The sequence below is a fragment of the Physeter macrocephalus genome, unplaced genomic scaffold (assembly GCF_002837175.3).
Source record: "Physeter macrocephalus isolate SW-GA unplaced genomic scaffold, ASM283717v5 random_239, whole genome shotgun sequence".
Taxonomy (NCBI): Eukaryota; Metazoa; Chordata; class Mammalia; order Artiodactyla; family Physeteridae; genus Physeter; species Physeter macrocephalus.
The window spans coordinates 1-15,704 of NW_021145525.1; the positions used below are offsets into that span (position 1 = coordinate 1).

The 15,704-nt window shown below is 47.9% G+C and overlaps 1 protein-coding gene across 1 annotated transcript; it reads left to right on the forward strand.

Moving 5' to 3' along the window:
* Window positions 1-741: 741 nt before the first annotated feature.
* LOC114484972 (ADP-ribosylation factor-like protein 3) lies at window positions 742-10,889 on the forward strand. Its single transcript, XM_028484804.1, has 2 exons — window positions 742-957; window positions 10,610-10,889. The coding sequence occupies exons 1-2, from the start codon at window positions 763-765 to the stop codon at window positions 10,655-10,657; spliced, it is 243 nt and encodes an 80-aa protein (XP_028340605.1). The 5' UTR covers window positions 742-762; the 3' UTR covers window positions 10,658-10,889.
* The last annotated feature ends 4,815 nt before the right edge of the window (window positions 10,890-15,704 follow it).

A 15,704-nucleotide genomic window follows, 5' to 3' on the forward strand; every position in this document is an offset into this window, starting at 1 on the left:
TATACCTTGATGATTTCTAGACCATCACTCAAGTGAAGCGATGCTAAACATGAGTTTGGAAGTGAAGGGTGTCAGATGGAGATCTGCCTCTTGAACCATCCAGTTCTCTTTGACAGCCCAAGTGTCTGAAGTAGTCAAAATGTGGGTTGAGTGGGGAAGAGGTGGATCCTGACATTTAGCTAAGTATATACCTTCTCCTGTACTTATTGCAGGCAGAATCAACATACAGTTTAGATCCCAACCAATAACCTAAAAATCAGAGACCTTGCCAGATGGACTAATGCAGTTACTTTAGGATGTGGGTTTAATGAAGTGTAATGCACATGCATGCATGTTTTGGAGACAGAGATGATGAAACAGAATTATAGTCTCTAAAGCAATTGTCATTCTTAGTTCAAATTTTAAAATATATATGTATATGTACATATACATACATATATATGTATATGTATGCGTGTCTATGCATTGAAAGTTACTTGCAGATAGTAACGTTGGGTAAGTTTTAAATGTCTAACCACAATTTGTGTTCTCCCTTGAACAGTATTTCTCAAAGTATGATTTATGAATCCCCTATAAAAGAACTACCTGGGGAACTTGTTAAAAATGCAAATCCCCGGACCCTGGCTTAGACTTTCCAAAGTCAGCATCTCTGGGGCAGGCCCAGGAAGTTACTAGTTGATCAGCTTAACTTATTTATTTCTAATTAGAAATGCATGGTTAAATATCATAGATTTCATCCTCCCCTCCCCATGTATTCCCAAAATGATCCAGGAACTAGCTGAATTACTGGAAGAAGAAAAGCTAAGTTGTGTGCCAGTGCTCATCTTTGCTAATAAGCAGGATCTGCTCACAGCAGCCCCTGCCTCTGAAATTGCAGAAGGACTGAACCTGCACACCATCCGCGACCGAGTCTGGCAGATCCAGTCTTGCTCGGCTCTCACGGGAGAGGGCGTTCAGGTGAGGTTACTGGAGGGCTCGGTCACCTGGCAACACAGCAGCCAACCGAGGTAGCCTGTCTCATTGGTTGGGTGGATCTAGATAGAAAAATGTATGAAACAAATAGCCTTTGATGGGCAGATGAACCATTCCAGGATGTGAAAGGCCTGGAGGAGTTTGATTCTTTTCTACTTAGCAACCAATCCGATATCATTAACTGTTCCAAGAAAGCCACAGATAAACCACCCCCAACGAGTGACAAGCTACCTCACTGGGGAGGAGGTTCGGAATGGAAGAATTCAAAAATGCTTTCCGACTCTAGGATTCTTTGGTGATTGGGTTGGGGGTTTTGTGTTGCGTCTTGTATTACGGATGCTAAATACTTGTACTCCCAAGGTAACAGAGCCATCAGCAACACACTAGTTATCCTAGAAGTGTTTTGTCTTTTCTGTTGGCTGTCTCCACTGCTGTCAGGGTTGGGGCCTGTTTCATGCTACTTCAGGTTGGTTTCCCATGGAGAAGCTTCTGCCGACCGAAAGCCTTAGGCTTTACACTGAGGAACTGTGTACCGAAGAGCAGCTCCCCCTCATTTGATCTTAATTTAGGGCAGAAAACGATTGTAATCCAGACACCTGAAAGGCTCAAAGAATGATCAATAGTTTCACCTCTGATGTTTCCTACCAAGCAGCCTCAAACCAGTTGACCCTTGGGGTCAGCCCCCTAGGACCACTTCTTGATTCTGAAGCCCCCAGTGTGCTCTACGCGCCTCATTTTCAACATCTGGTGTACCTGCCAGGGAGGTGACCCAGTGCTGTGAGAACCAGACAGCACTGCTCTAGGATGCTTTGGGGGATCAACAGCATCTAGAAAAATGGCATCTCCCCTCATTGCCGTAGGACATGTGTCTCCGGTGGCACGACCAGTTTGCTTTTCTGTGAACTTGGTGTGTTGGGGGATGAGCCCGAGATTTGATTCTCCATCACTGTCCGGCAGCCTCTGTCCATTTCCCTTCTAATACTCTTCTCCCCCTCTCTCAGACATTTGACACTGATTTGTCTTAAAACTGTCTGACCACTTTTATCTCAAACAAATAATCACTTCCTAGAATTATCTCACCTGTTCCAACCGTTTGCTGCCTGGTTTTTCCCTCTTTGTTACACAAAGAGCCAGGGCCCCTTCCGTGCTTGGCCTCTGATCTGAGGGCAGACCTGTCAGCACGGAACAAGCGCCCCTGCTCCAGACTCCTTGATACCTGCCCCTCAGAAGCTCTTGGTGTGCATGTGTGTGTTGTGCAGGCTCCCAAGTAGCCAGAGGTTACCTCGGCTGTGTCCCCAAAAGGGAAGCTGGGGCCCTGCGAGTCTCTGTGAGGTGTAGGTTTAGGGAGGGGGCAGGTGTTAAGTCTCATCTATTTCCTTTTTTTCTTTCCTAGAATGTGGTTATAAAGCAATATATTCTCATTTTAATCATATCAAAGTAATACATAAAATTAAAAACTAAAAAGTTCTTTCGGGGGCTTCCCTGGTGGCGCAGTGGTTGCGCGTCCGCCTGCCGATGCGCGGGAACCGGGTTCGCGCCCCGGTCTGGGAGGATCCCACATGCCGCGGAGCGGCTGGGCCCGTGAGCCATGGCCTCTGAGCCTGCACGTCCGGAGCCTGTGCTCCGCAACGGGAGAGGCCACAGCAGAGGGAGGCCCGCATACCACAAAAAAAAAAAAAAAAAAAAAAAAAAAGGTGCTTTCATTTCCCCTAATCCCACTCAAGAAAGAAACTGCCATTAATAGTTTTATTCTTCTCAGGTCTCCTCTATAAAATTGCAATCACTTATGTGATTATGTATATCTTATCAGGTTTTGAATTAACTGGGCAATTTTCAGCTGGTCCAACAAGTATGTTACAACCCAGAATGTTTTTGAGTAGGTAAACTCTGATCATTTTATTTAGCTTCTCACTTTTAAACAAAAATCAAGTTCTGCCTAAGGTATTTCCCTCAGTTGTGCCAAAGATGGTACTCATGGGGCCTCAGGTTATTTTGGTGAGGATGAGGCCCAGGAAAAGAGAGTAGCTTTCTTGTGTTTGTACAACCCACTTCAGCAAGAGGACTCTGCCTCTCTAAATGGTTTAGAACCCAAATATAGAAAATAGAGAACATCTTGAGTTTGGGGACTCTAAAGGTGGGGCCTTAAGAAAATAAATGCAGGGACTTCCCTGGCGGTCCAGTGGTTGGGACTCCGCACTTCCAACGCAAGGGGTGCTGGTTCAATCCCTGGTCGGGGAACTAGGATCCCACATGCCACGTGGCACAGCCAAAAGATTTTTTTAAAAAAGAAAGCAAATTAAATCATTTTTTTAAAAAAAGAAAAGAAATGCATTCTGTATGCATACTCCTAAGAAAGTGGGAATTGACAGCTCTGTGATCTTTTTTCACACTTGGCCAGAGTGTCGAAAGGAAGAAAAAGCAAAGCTGGAATTAACAGTGAGGCTCTGGTTTCTTCAGCCAGCCTTAGGGATATAGAAAGGAGGGACTAGGGTCATCTCTTTAGAGGAATGGCATTCAAGTCAAGGGTGCTTCCTCAGAGGAGCGTGGAGTTGGGAGGGAGCTCTGGTCATTGTCTTTCCAGTCCCCACCCCTCCCGCTCGGCCAGGCAGAGATGACAAGGACAGACTCCTTGTTGCCAGCTGTTGAGCTGCCATAGAAATGAAGTTCCCTTTAAGTCACAGGATCTTTGGGCCAAAAAAGAGGCTGTGAGCTACCAGACAGACAGAAGGTGGGGGCAGGCAGGAATCAAGGGAGACAGTCCTGTATGGTTTGATCTTGTTAGAAAGTTCTTCCCAGATCAGGGGCCTCAGCAACCAGGTTCACAGGAAATGAGAGATCCAGTAAAGAACCGTGAGCAAGAAAAATCCTGATTTTATATGGAGAAGAAATAGTTTGAAGGTCACTTAATTAGTTTAGTAGATAGTACCATGGTATATAGAATTGGGTAGTTAAGACTGGGATTTCAAGGTTAATGAGATTAGATTATGGTTAATAGAATGATATAAATTTAGAGAATTTAACCATTATTTGAAATGGGTTATTTAAAAAAAATGTTAATTAAGAAGGGAGTCTGCTGTCTGTCGTCCTTTAATGGTAGCCTTTGAGGACTGGAGAAAGGTCGTGGAAACACTTTTCATTGTGAGGCACTGATTGACCATGTCCCTCTCAGGTAATACCTTTGACCTAAGCTCTTGCCCTCTCAGCCAGTTTCTTGATTTTCATTTTAAAAACAGTCACTTAGGTGGAATTCTTTCCCTGCATTGCTTAGTTCAGGAGCAGGCCTTTTAAAGATTCTTGTTAATTAAGACTTTAACTATTCCTAAAAATGAAAGACTTCACTAGAAAAATGTCACTTTCAGAGATTCTGTGTAAAAATTACTGAAATTTCCTAAATTCCTATTTCATCCTCCCATTCCACCCTCCCCACCCACTACCCACTGAAAGCTGGTCAGTAATGGGCAGAGCTGCTAAAATGATCAGATGTGAAGTGGGTCAAGTATCTGGCACCACAGCCCTAATGACCCTGAAAGAAAATGTACAGAGGTTAAAAAAAGACCTGGAATTTCTGTTACTGTTTTAGATGTTTAAAAACAGTGTCTCTATTTACATTGTGTTTGTGTGTGTGTTTAATCAAAATGCATTTGAGAGACCTGTCCTCTACTGATAAATAACCATCCAGTGGGTGAGTCAAGGGAACAGATCCACTAGGTGGGGAGCTATGCCCTCTGGAGTAGTCGGGCAAGGGAGATCACTTCTCCTTAGCCAAGTAGCTTAAACATATGATTTGACATTATGGAAGTTAGTGATTCCTGGGGTGGATTTCACGTTCTTGTTCTGCCTGATATTCTGATGGCAAATACATGCAGTCTTTACAAGGACAGGCAGTCCCTTGCTCTGGGTGTGGAAATTGGCTTTTGAGGGCTTCACAAGTGTTTGGCACAGGTCTTTCTTTGCCTGACTAATGGTGGCAAGGAGGCAGCCCATCATGTAATTAAAGCAAGTTTTCATGGGAAACTATCAAGAGCAGAGCATAGGTAAATGGCACTAAAAGCTGAAGGAGAACATCAATCTTGGAAACTCTGGGCTATGAAGAGTCCCATAGTCCAGAGGAGTGATCAGAGGAGACCCAGTTATGTCAAGTAGATGATGGCAGAAAGAGGAGAAACTAAACAATGTTTGGGAGGGAAAACCCGCAGCCCCTGCAGGCAGACTGCCTTGCAGACATGGAGCGGCCTCCCTCTGCACCCTGGGGCTAGGCCAGGGTTGCTAGGGCCTCTCCTAGTGCCCAACATCTAGCCTGGGACTCTTCTCTTCTTTTCCCTGGGTGTCTGGAAAATAGTGAACAAAGATCTGGCTTAGAGCCAGAGAAAGATATAGAGAAATCAATCCCTCTTCCACCTGCAGACCTGAATGTGAACCCCAAACCACAGCTTTCCTTGGCTGGTGTAGCTTCAGGTGCTTGAAGACATTTCCTCCCTAGAACATTGTGTGTGTGTGTGTGTGTGTGTGTGTGTGTGTGTTTAATTAAAATTATACTGCATTGGAATTTCCTTTCAAAGCAGAGATCAGCAGTTTCACCCTGGTCTCTAACCTTAGTCATAACAGAGACATGCCTACACCAGTAGCTTTGAGCTAGCAGAAGGTTCTCCTGGGTATCGCTCTCCATGCCCCTACCTCATGCTCATCCCTTCTTTTCACATAGCTTCCACATTCCTTGTCTTCCTTCACCAAGCAGGAGCCATGATCCGGCTCACAGAGGTCTCACCTACACAGAAAGGGCCTCTAGCAGTCTGAGCCCTGATGTGTGAGCTGTCCTTCAGAGTGCCTTGCAGGTGAACAGTAAACATTCACTAGCCCAGGTTCTTGTTTTTGTTTCTTTTTCCTTGATCCAGGGGACCTTTCCCTTAGTATGCCAACAGAATTTCAATATATTTTTTTAAATGACATTTACAACTTCTTTCTAGGCCTGAATCAGTTATTTTCAACTCCCAGTGTGTATGGAGCTGCTTATCTGCAAGTCAGACCTCAGGTTTATTTTTAAATTTTCAGATCTCTCTGTAGACTAAGGAAGCAAGCTTGGGACATGCGATTCTGCTACCTTTCTGGTGCAGTGCCCTTTGTCACCAGAAAAAGTATTAATAGCAAGCAATATTTTATGTATGCTGCTTCCAGCTGCTCCTTGACCCTGGGGGCCCAGTGGCACAATGGGATAGGCTGCATTGCTCAGCAAGGGTCTGAGCTCCGTCGTCTTAAAGCAATTACTGATGTGACCGTGTAGTCCTCGTGGCATTAAAAACCAGGCCCACCCAACCATGGCTGCCACTGCTCAGTTCCAACCATCAAGCAGTGATGGATGCATTGCAGAGAGATCAAATTAAGAGGAGTGCAGTGAGGTGGATGGACCTAGAGTCTGTCATACAGAGTAAAGTAAGTCAGAAAGAGAAAAACAAATACCATATGCTAACACATATATATGGAATCTAAAAAACAAAAATTGTTCTGAAGAACCTAGGGGCAGGACAGGAATAAAGACACAGATGTAGAGAATGGACTTGAGGACGCGGGGAGGGGGAAGGGTAAGCTGGGACGAAGTGAGAGAGTGGCATTGACATACACACACTACCAAATGTAAAATACATAGCTACTGGGAAGCAGCCACATAGCATAGGGAGATCAGCTCGTGCTTTGTGACCACCTAGAGGGGTGGGATAGGGAGGATGGGAGGGAGACGCAAGACGGAGGACATATGGGGATATATGTATACATATAGCTGATTCACTTTGTTATAAAGCAGAAACTAACACACCATTGTAAAGCAATTATATTCCAGTAAAGATGTTAAAAAAAAAGAGGAGTGCAGTCGGGGACCACTCTTCCCGTAGAAAGGGCATTATGCCTTTAATCCCAAAACGGAGAGATCTGTGATCAGTAGGTTTTCACCCATATGGTTAGGGGCCATCTTATATCTTTCCCAGCAGTTAATAGGGAATAATATCATGACATGGTAAAATTTATTTCCTCTCCAGAAGGCCAAACAAAGCTCAGTATTTGAGGTTCAGTGTCTCTCCTCAGTCTCTAGTATTGAACTGAAGCTAATCAATTCAAATTCAGTTTCAGCGAGGTTGGTCAGGGGAGGTGCGGTGGAGGAAGAAAGGGAGGACTACTTATGCCATAAGATTGTCAGCTCTGTGAGGAAGATCCAGTACGCAGGCAGAAATTTGGTCAAACCAGTTTTTGACAATAAAGGTTCAACCATTAAACGAACCTATGAGTTCATTTCCTTCTTTGGAGGCGGAGCCGTAACCTACTTCGGATCAGTAAATGATCACCTTTTCTCAGTCTGTTTTTTTTGTTTTTTGGAGTTTTTTAAATAAATTTATTCATTTATTTTTGGCTGCGTTGGGTCTTCGTTGCTGCGCGCAGGCTCTCTCTAGTTGCGGCGAGAGGGGTCTACTCTTGGTTGTGGTGCGCAGGCTTCTCACTGCAGTGGCTTCTCTTGTTGCGGAGCACGGGCTCTAGGTGTGCGGGCTTCAGTAGTTGTGACTCGTGGGCTCTAGAACGCAGGCTCAGTAGTTGTGGCGCACGGGCTTAGTTGCTCCGCGGCATGTGGGATCTTCCCGGACCAGGGCTCGAACCCGTGTCCCCTGCATTGGCAGGCAGATTCTTAACCAGTGCGCCCCCAGGGAAGCCCCAGTCCTCTGTTTTTAAAAAATCAAAGCCTTGCCAGATGAAGGCCAGAGTGCCGTGGCTGCTGACTTAAGCATGAGAAGCAGAAGGGTCCTCCTCTTGCAATGATGTTGTCCCTAAAGAGAGAGATCCTGCTGGAGGTGGCGGGCTCGCGGAGAGTTAATACCTGGGGAGCGAGGTAAACACGTAGGATTCCACACGCGCCGATACCTGGCAGCCCGGGAATCCTGAGAGCTGAGTGGCCAGAAACAGCCTCTGGCACCTTCAGAGCTGCAGCAAAGCCACGCACGGTGCTTGGGTAGGGCTGTTCCGTCTCATGCCCCTGTATTCAGCTGGAAGTCGTAACGAAGAAAAGACTGGAATTGCCCCCTCTGCCAACTTGGGCATGAGGCCCAGGTTCTCTCTAAGCCTGAGGCAGAGCTCCTCCCCGAGCAGCTGCCCGCAGTCACTGAGAAATGGTCATCGAGAGCAGATGCTGGGGCTAGATTGCCTGGGTTCACAGCCTGCCTCTGCCACGCACTCTTCTGTGCCCCCATTGCCTCATCCATGAGTTCCTGCTTCACAGTGTTGTTACAAGGATTAATTTAAAAGATATAAATCGAGTGTGTGGCCAGCCACCATGCTAAGTTCTGTAAACACCACCTCAAGCCAGCCTGGCATGGGCCCTTCCCTCAGGAGTCCTTCCTTGCCAGTGGGCACCCTGGCACAGCTTGTGCCTGATTTTTATTGAAGAGCTATCATCGTCATTGACTGTTGCCTCCCCAACACCTCCCACCTCCAGCTCAGGTTCTCCTCTAGGTAATAACAGGAAAGGCACAATCCCCAGCCTCCAGACACTTCAGATCAGGGCGGCTTTCCCGAGCCAGAGCAGCTGAAGTCTCCTCGGCTTCCCACACTCCAGGTTGCAGGCGGCAGCTGCAGAGCCCCGGGGCCAGCGGGTCAGCTGGTGGGGGCCCGACCTCTGAGCGCCCTCTGCTGGCAGGACTGTGGCTGGAAGGGTTTTGTCACCGCGGGCCCTCACACACATCTGGAGGACACTGCCCCTCGGCAGGGCTCCCCCATTTAAATCCCCTCTGCCTCCATAAGATACCCAGGAGAAAACTGCCCCTCACCCTCCATGTTCTGCTTTGGGTTCCTGCAGCTGAGTAAATATTTTTCCTATCTCTTTGAGTGCATTCATGTTGAGTTACATGCAGTAAAAGAAACCCACCCCCCTCTATAATCAGCCGTAAAACAAGAGGGAAAATGGTATTCGTATAGTGTGGGAACACTGTTCTTGATTTCTCTGAGAAGATGATTTGATAAAATGTTGCAAGTCTCTACAGAGGAGGAAATATTGAGGTACGCACCTTTGATGGTGTTTGTGCGGGTTCCTGAAGATGGAAAGTGCTACGTAAGTGCTGAGCTATTCAGCTTCGAATGCAAAGGGAAGATGCTTATCTTATTCATCCCTCTTTTATTTGTAAAATCTTTTTTGTCTCCTGGCAGGTGATCTTTTTTTTCCTGGAAACCAATTAGCTCCTAAAATTAAACATGCTTCTCTTTAAATTATTCCTTTTCATAAAATGGTCTTAAAATTGGCCTCAGCTTTTCAGAGTAAGTAGCTGACCCAGTTGTAATCAGAGATGCATTCGGAGTCCACCTTCTCCCACCTCGGCATTCCCCCACCCTCATCCCCACTGCTACCAGGTGCTGTCCACCTTTGTGCCTTCAGCTGTGGCCAGCCTCTTCTTGGCACATGCCCTAAAGTATGCTCTGGGACAGCCATCAGATTATCTGATTCTCCCACCCAAGTGTTCTGATGGCAACTGGCGGAGTTTTAATCACTGTAAATTCAGGTTATGGTCAGATTAGCCAGGAGATAGGATGCCTGCTGGTTGTTTTGAAGTGATGTATTGTTTATGGGATTAATGCTCCTAATGGCCAAGGGTGTCAGCTGATGTTTATTACTTTAAGCTGTCTCAGCTGTTCAGGTTCAACAGCTAGCTCCCTGGTCATAGGAAATGTGGGGCTCTGAATGTCATGTATGCCCTGAGATGTGCATGTCTGACACATGCAGGGGAAAGGGGTGCGGTGCATTGCAGGAGCCTCGTTTGATTTTGTTCTGGGCTTCTGAGACCTCTGTACACCCCTGGGGGTCAGAGAGACTCTGGGGAAAGGGTGAGCATTCAGGGATGGCTGCAAAGGGCGTTGAGAAATAGGTCATCTCTGGCGGGCCTGGCATCCACGAGATATCATGCCACCTGCCAAGTGGCTGTAGGTATTGTGTGGTTTTTACCTCTGTCCTTCTCCAGCCTTCTAAGAGAGGACACTTTCAAGGTCGCTGTGCATTTAAGGGAACCTTCTCCCCAGTCCCTCTGCTTGGTAGTGCTTAAAGCTGCAAGAACCAGGCCAGGCCCCTTTAAACCTTCCCTGGTGCTGCACGAAGAGAAATAAATGCACATTGCCCCAGTATGTGTCTAGTAACATGCACTGCAGTTGGTTTGTTTTTCCAAAAAGAAATTTAATTTAGCGCAAGTGTACACTGTCACACTGTAAACACACTGGGGCACCAGAAAGGTGGCTTATTGAATTTAATGCCCTAGCAAAGGTCAGCTTTTAGAAAAAGCCAAAAATGGCTGGAATCTGTCCTGATAGCTCCTCAATCAGGCCTTGGATCCAGGCAGATGTGTTTATTTTTTCAGAGGGAGTTCCTGAGGACCCATCTCAAGTTCGGGCTCTGGACATTCCCCCTCCCATCTCCCTCCTGTGCTCTCAGAGGCCTCCCTCCTCCTCCCCAGAAGGTCACTGTCCCTGGTCACCCAGGTGGGCCCCTGGGGAAGGCAAGCTCCATTGAGCTGGTGGTTGAGGAGGGAGGACCCAGGACCCTCGCCCTCTCCCCTCTGGGGCTGGAGTGTGTGGTGCCTTTCTTACAACTAACGCTGCCTCTCTCTGCCCATTTCCCTCAAAGGACGGCATGAACTGGGTCTGCAAAAACGTCAATGCAAAGAAGAAATAAAATCTTGACGAATGGAGACGCAGGAGCTGCGGGAGCTGAATTCTGTCCTGAAAAACACTAATTTGCTGCTTTCTGACCAAATGTTTTTCCATCTGTGTACAGCTACAGCTGTGTGAAGAGAGGGAACAACACAGTTTTAAAAGAATCCCCATTCCAGCAGTAGATTTAACATGATCTCTGAGGTTCAGTATCATTTTTCAAATAAAGGAATTATATTATTTCCTCTGCATAATTGAAATAGTATTAAATGTCTCAAAGCACATGATTAGAAAATGAGATCTTTTAAATGAGCAAGAGATTGCATTGCAGTTTAGGCAATTCCAGTGGGCTTTTTTCTTTCAAAAAAAAAAAGAGGGGGGTGTGCTGGGGAGAGGAAGAGGAAGAAGCAGCTTAGGCTGCGGTCATTCATTTCCTGACCTGTCCTTACATTCCCCCATGGTGTTGAAACCAAGACAGTGTTTGATGGTGCTGGTCAGTGATTTTTACCATCATCCACTGAGCCAGGGTTGCAGCCTGGCTGAGTGGAAGCTGCTGGGCTTGGGGGGGCGGAGCGTGAATAGCAGATGATTAAACCATCTTGTCATGCAGGTAGGAGACTGTATGTAATCCTCACCCTTTGGAAAGGGAAAAAAAAAAAAAGCCTTTCTTGCAAACAGCGCACCACAGAAACATACCCTGTCCCCGGCCCACAGCCAGCTACACAGGGAATCAGAGTCTTACTGACTGTAATGACATCTGGAATGTAAGGAGAGGTGGGAGGTTTAATTCCAGAAAAATTACAAGGTCCCTAAAAAGCCCTCACACGGAGGGCTCAGGCTAGCGTAAACAGGCTTTCTCCAGTTCAGTGGAGCAGTGAGCAGCCGACTCTGAAATTAGCTGGCTTCTCCATGGCTGTCCTATAGAAGGGATTTCTAAAGCTCAAAGAATTCTGTGTTTAAATGATCACAATAGGCTGCTGCTATCAGATTTTAAAAATAAATGCAGCTTTACCGTGAACCTGCTCCACTGAGAAAAGCCAGGCAGATCGATTTTTAGAAGAGATCAATTTTTACAGTGCTGGCAACTTGGTGGTGTGGGCTGCTAGTGGGGGAGAGGGCTTGTTGCTGGGAAGAGCGTGGGTGTGTATGGTTGCAGGGGCCGTGCCCGGGGAAGCCAGAGTCACCCCAGCTTCTGGTCCCCTCTGCCTCTCTCCAGCAAAATGTGTCCTCTGGTGATTGATTGGAGAGGAATGGTGGGCGACTTCTGCCCCGTGTTGCAAAGAGAGCTTGCTTCCCTGAGCCTTAAGAGATCCCTGGCTTCAAGCAAGGGAAAGCAGGCCAGAGCAACCCCGGCTCCTGAACTGAACTATGTTCTGGTGCCTGAGCACTGGGGTTCTCAGAGACTGAATAAGAGACTGTCCAGTGGCTGGTGGGTCCCAGGAGGACAGCTACTTTTACATCCCAGGAGGTGTTCCTTCCCGAACCCACCAAGGCATGTGAGCAAACTGAAGGGGTCACTCCAGGCCCTGGCCCTCAGTACCCAGCCTTTCTGGACCAAGTTGTGCCGAGGCTGAAGCATGGTCCGCTTCAAGGGTGGTCTGGGGTGAAAGTCATTAACAAGGCCAGACATGAAAAGGTGCCCTGGGTTGCAAGTACTTATAGGGACAGACCTGTAAGTACTTGCAAAACAAAAAGAAGGTGAGGGTTTTTAAACCACTGTGAGCTAGTTGCCCCCTGCAGCCTCCCCCGGCTTGTCTGTCTTACCCAGACGCCTCTCGCCCTTTGAACAGAGGCAAAACAGAATTATAAGAAACCAGAAATCCCCTTTCTATCAGACTGGAAATGTGGCTCTAGCACTTGATGATATTTTTTTCCCCTCCAAATAGTGCATCAGGGATGTTATCTGAGGGGCAAAATGCCTGCCTTGAGGTCTGTGATTTGGGAACACTGAGATGTGGAACTTGGACTCTGGCAGTGGATGGTCTGTGAAATATCTTTGTTCTTTTACTACCAACTTAGGGAACTGTTTGAAAGGGCCCCCCAGGGCCTCAGCCAGCAGGCAGAAGCCACTGCCTTCCTCTGATAACAGCCTCTGTGAATGTTCAGATTTGCTTTTCAGCTAAAGACACAGAGACATTGTGGATGTCACACGCTTTCATCTTCCCTTTCGGCCCTACTGAACCCTCCCGGGGCTCGCAGGGTAGATGAGAGGAGCCTGAAAAATGCAGAGTTTGAAAGCTCCCATTTGTAAAAACAAAATGCTTCTAAAGACTCCTTTCCTCTCCCCAGCCACCGCTTCCCCCACTTGGAGGACAGAATTGGAAGCTAGAAAGGGGACTCCCGGTCTCTCCTCCAACCACTCCCAGCGAGTCTTAGTGGTGAGACTTGCTCTGGGCACGACTGCATCTGAATGTGCCGGGAGGAGGGTTGGGGGCCAGAAGGCAGGCAAGGCCTGGGACGGGGGCCCCAGGGTGTGTGCTCAGACCAGTTGTGGGAAAAACTCCTTCCCTTCCCCTCCTCCCGACTTCCCCCGTGCGGCTCCTTCTGGCTGGCTTCCCCGTGCCCAGGGCAGCACACCCTTTCCCCTTCACTCTCCCTTGGTTACTATGGAAACAAGGGTGTCATTGATGTGGGCTGAGCTGGGGAACATGTCGGCGCACAGCTGAGAGTCAGCGATTATGCCGGCGGGTAGAAATGTACCAGGGTTAAGGTCCGCAGCTCCCAAACTGCGGGAAGGATGCCGTCCTGCCCCGTCCCTCCCTCCCTCTCGCTTCTCCCTCTCCTGGCTTTTGACGAATTCCTTTATTCCCTTCCGGGCTAAAGCAGTGGCTATTTTTGCGCCACTCTATGCCCCACCCTCGCTGTCGGCCGCGCCTTATCCGGCCTGGCCTGGAGGGTGACACCATGTCACCCTCGCCAGGACTCGTCCCTTGATTCCCGTCAGAGTTTCCTTTGATTTCTCTTTCCTTCTCAGAGGCCAGTTCTTACTTCCTTTTATTTTTAGCTCTGCACTCCATGTGGTTTCAGGGTTCAGTCTGCTCATCGAAAAGTTCTTTTTTTTATAGTCTCTTTTGAAAATGATAGTCAAAGGAAGGGACGTGGTATTTGGTCATGTGGAAAATTCAATGTATAATTTAGACGTCTGTCAAAAATCCGACAAATAAAATTTAGCTGAAACCAAGGCAGCCTGGAAAGTGTCGTGTCCTTTGCTGGAGAGGAGAGAGGGCCTGCGGTGTGCTTGTCCTTTCAGAGGTTAGCATCCCTCAAGTTGCTTTCATCAGAAGGATGTAACATTAACACCACCACCAACAATAAAAATAACCCTTTGTTAAGCCCCTCCTCCATACCAGACCTCTCATCTACATCATGGGGCAGTATCAGTCCCACCTCACAGTTAAGCAAACTGAGGCACGGGCCTGGGTTAAGGAATTCACCCACTATCACAGAGCCAGTAGTGCTGGCAGGGCAGGACCCTAGGTCTGAAGGCCGCGGCAAGTTGCCTCCTCTAGAGGACGAAGACAATAACGGCCCGTTTCTCAGCCATCTCAGTCCCTGGCCTTCCAGGCCCACACCAGGGGTCTCCTCTGATCAGTGCTGCTCCTTAGGGAGGCGGGGCGGGGGGGGGTCTCTGTCCCAAGCATTGGGTGTCCTCTGTCCTCACGGCAGCACAGCCGAAGATTTTGTACCATGCTTTGCACAGGCAGAAAAAAGGGAGAAGTTAGGAAAACTGCGGTTGGCAAGGATGCTGGCAATTACCTAGTACCTAATACTGAATTTTCCTTTTAGAGAGGGTGCAGAGAGGGGAGTAGACTTGCCCAAAGCCACACAGTAGGAGGCAGAGTGGACTCCAGTCCAGGGCTCTGCTCTCAGGAGAAGAGCTTGTCTTCCCCTCTGGCAGCCTCACTTCAGTGGCTTTAGAGACATACCAGCCTGGCTGGCCCCACGGGCCAAGCTGTTGGCAGAATAGAGGGGAGCTGGAGACAGGAAGAGAGAGAAAGTCCAGTGCTGCCAGGTAAATGGTGGGACACTCACACCTGAACTGCAAATAAACAATCATTTTTAATGTATGTCCCATGCAACATTTGAGACATAGGGACTTCCCTGGTGACGCAGTGGTTAAGAATCCGCCTGCCAATGCAGGAGACACGGGTTCGAGCCCTGGTCCGGGAAGATCCCACATCCTGCGGAGCAACTAAGCCCATGCGCCACAACTTCTGAGCTTGCGCTCTAGAGCCCCCGAGCCACAACTACTGAGCCCACGTGCCGCAACTACTGAAGCCTGCGCACCTAGAGCCGGTTCTCCGCAACAAGAGAAGCCACGGCAATTAGAAGCCTGAGCACCGCAATGAAGAGTAGCCCTCACTCACCGCAACTAGAGAGAGCCCACACGCAGCAACGAAAACCCAACGCAAACAAAATTAAAAAAAAAAATTTGAGACATAATACTCATAAAAAGTCATTGTTTATCTGAAATTCAAATTTAACTGGCCATCCCAGTTTTTGTTTTTGTTGTTTTGCTAAATCTGGCAACTCTACCCAGAATGCTCTGCTGAATAAAGGCACAGTGAGATACAATCAAACTGTGTTCTCCGGAGTCAGACCCAGAGATCTATCTTTGCCCATCCATAAATCAGCTCTGTGATCCTGGGCAAGTTGCTTCCTTTCTTGGAGTTTCCCTGCCTCTTCATCTGTGAAATGGGACTAAAGTTGTAGGGAGATTTAAAAGAGATATAATGTCGATAGAGGTAGATGTAGGGCAATAGCTAGCACATAATAGGGACACTGCACCTCAGTTTCTTACCCGTAAAATGAGGTAATCACTTACCCTGTGGCGTTTTTCAGAGGATTAGATGAAGTTATAGATGTCCAGTGCAGAGTAGATGCTAAATCATTTGTAGCTATTATAATAACTGGCAGACATTCTGGAGTCCAGGCCTTCCCAGGCCCCAAAACCTCTGTCCTCCCACCTTCCCTCCCACATGTTGCAAGGGCCAGCAGCCTTCCTGGCGGCGCTGGCAGCCCCCTCCTCTCTCTGGGGGCTCCCAGGGCTGCTGCAGCCACACCTCCTG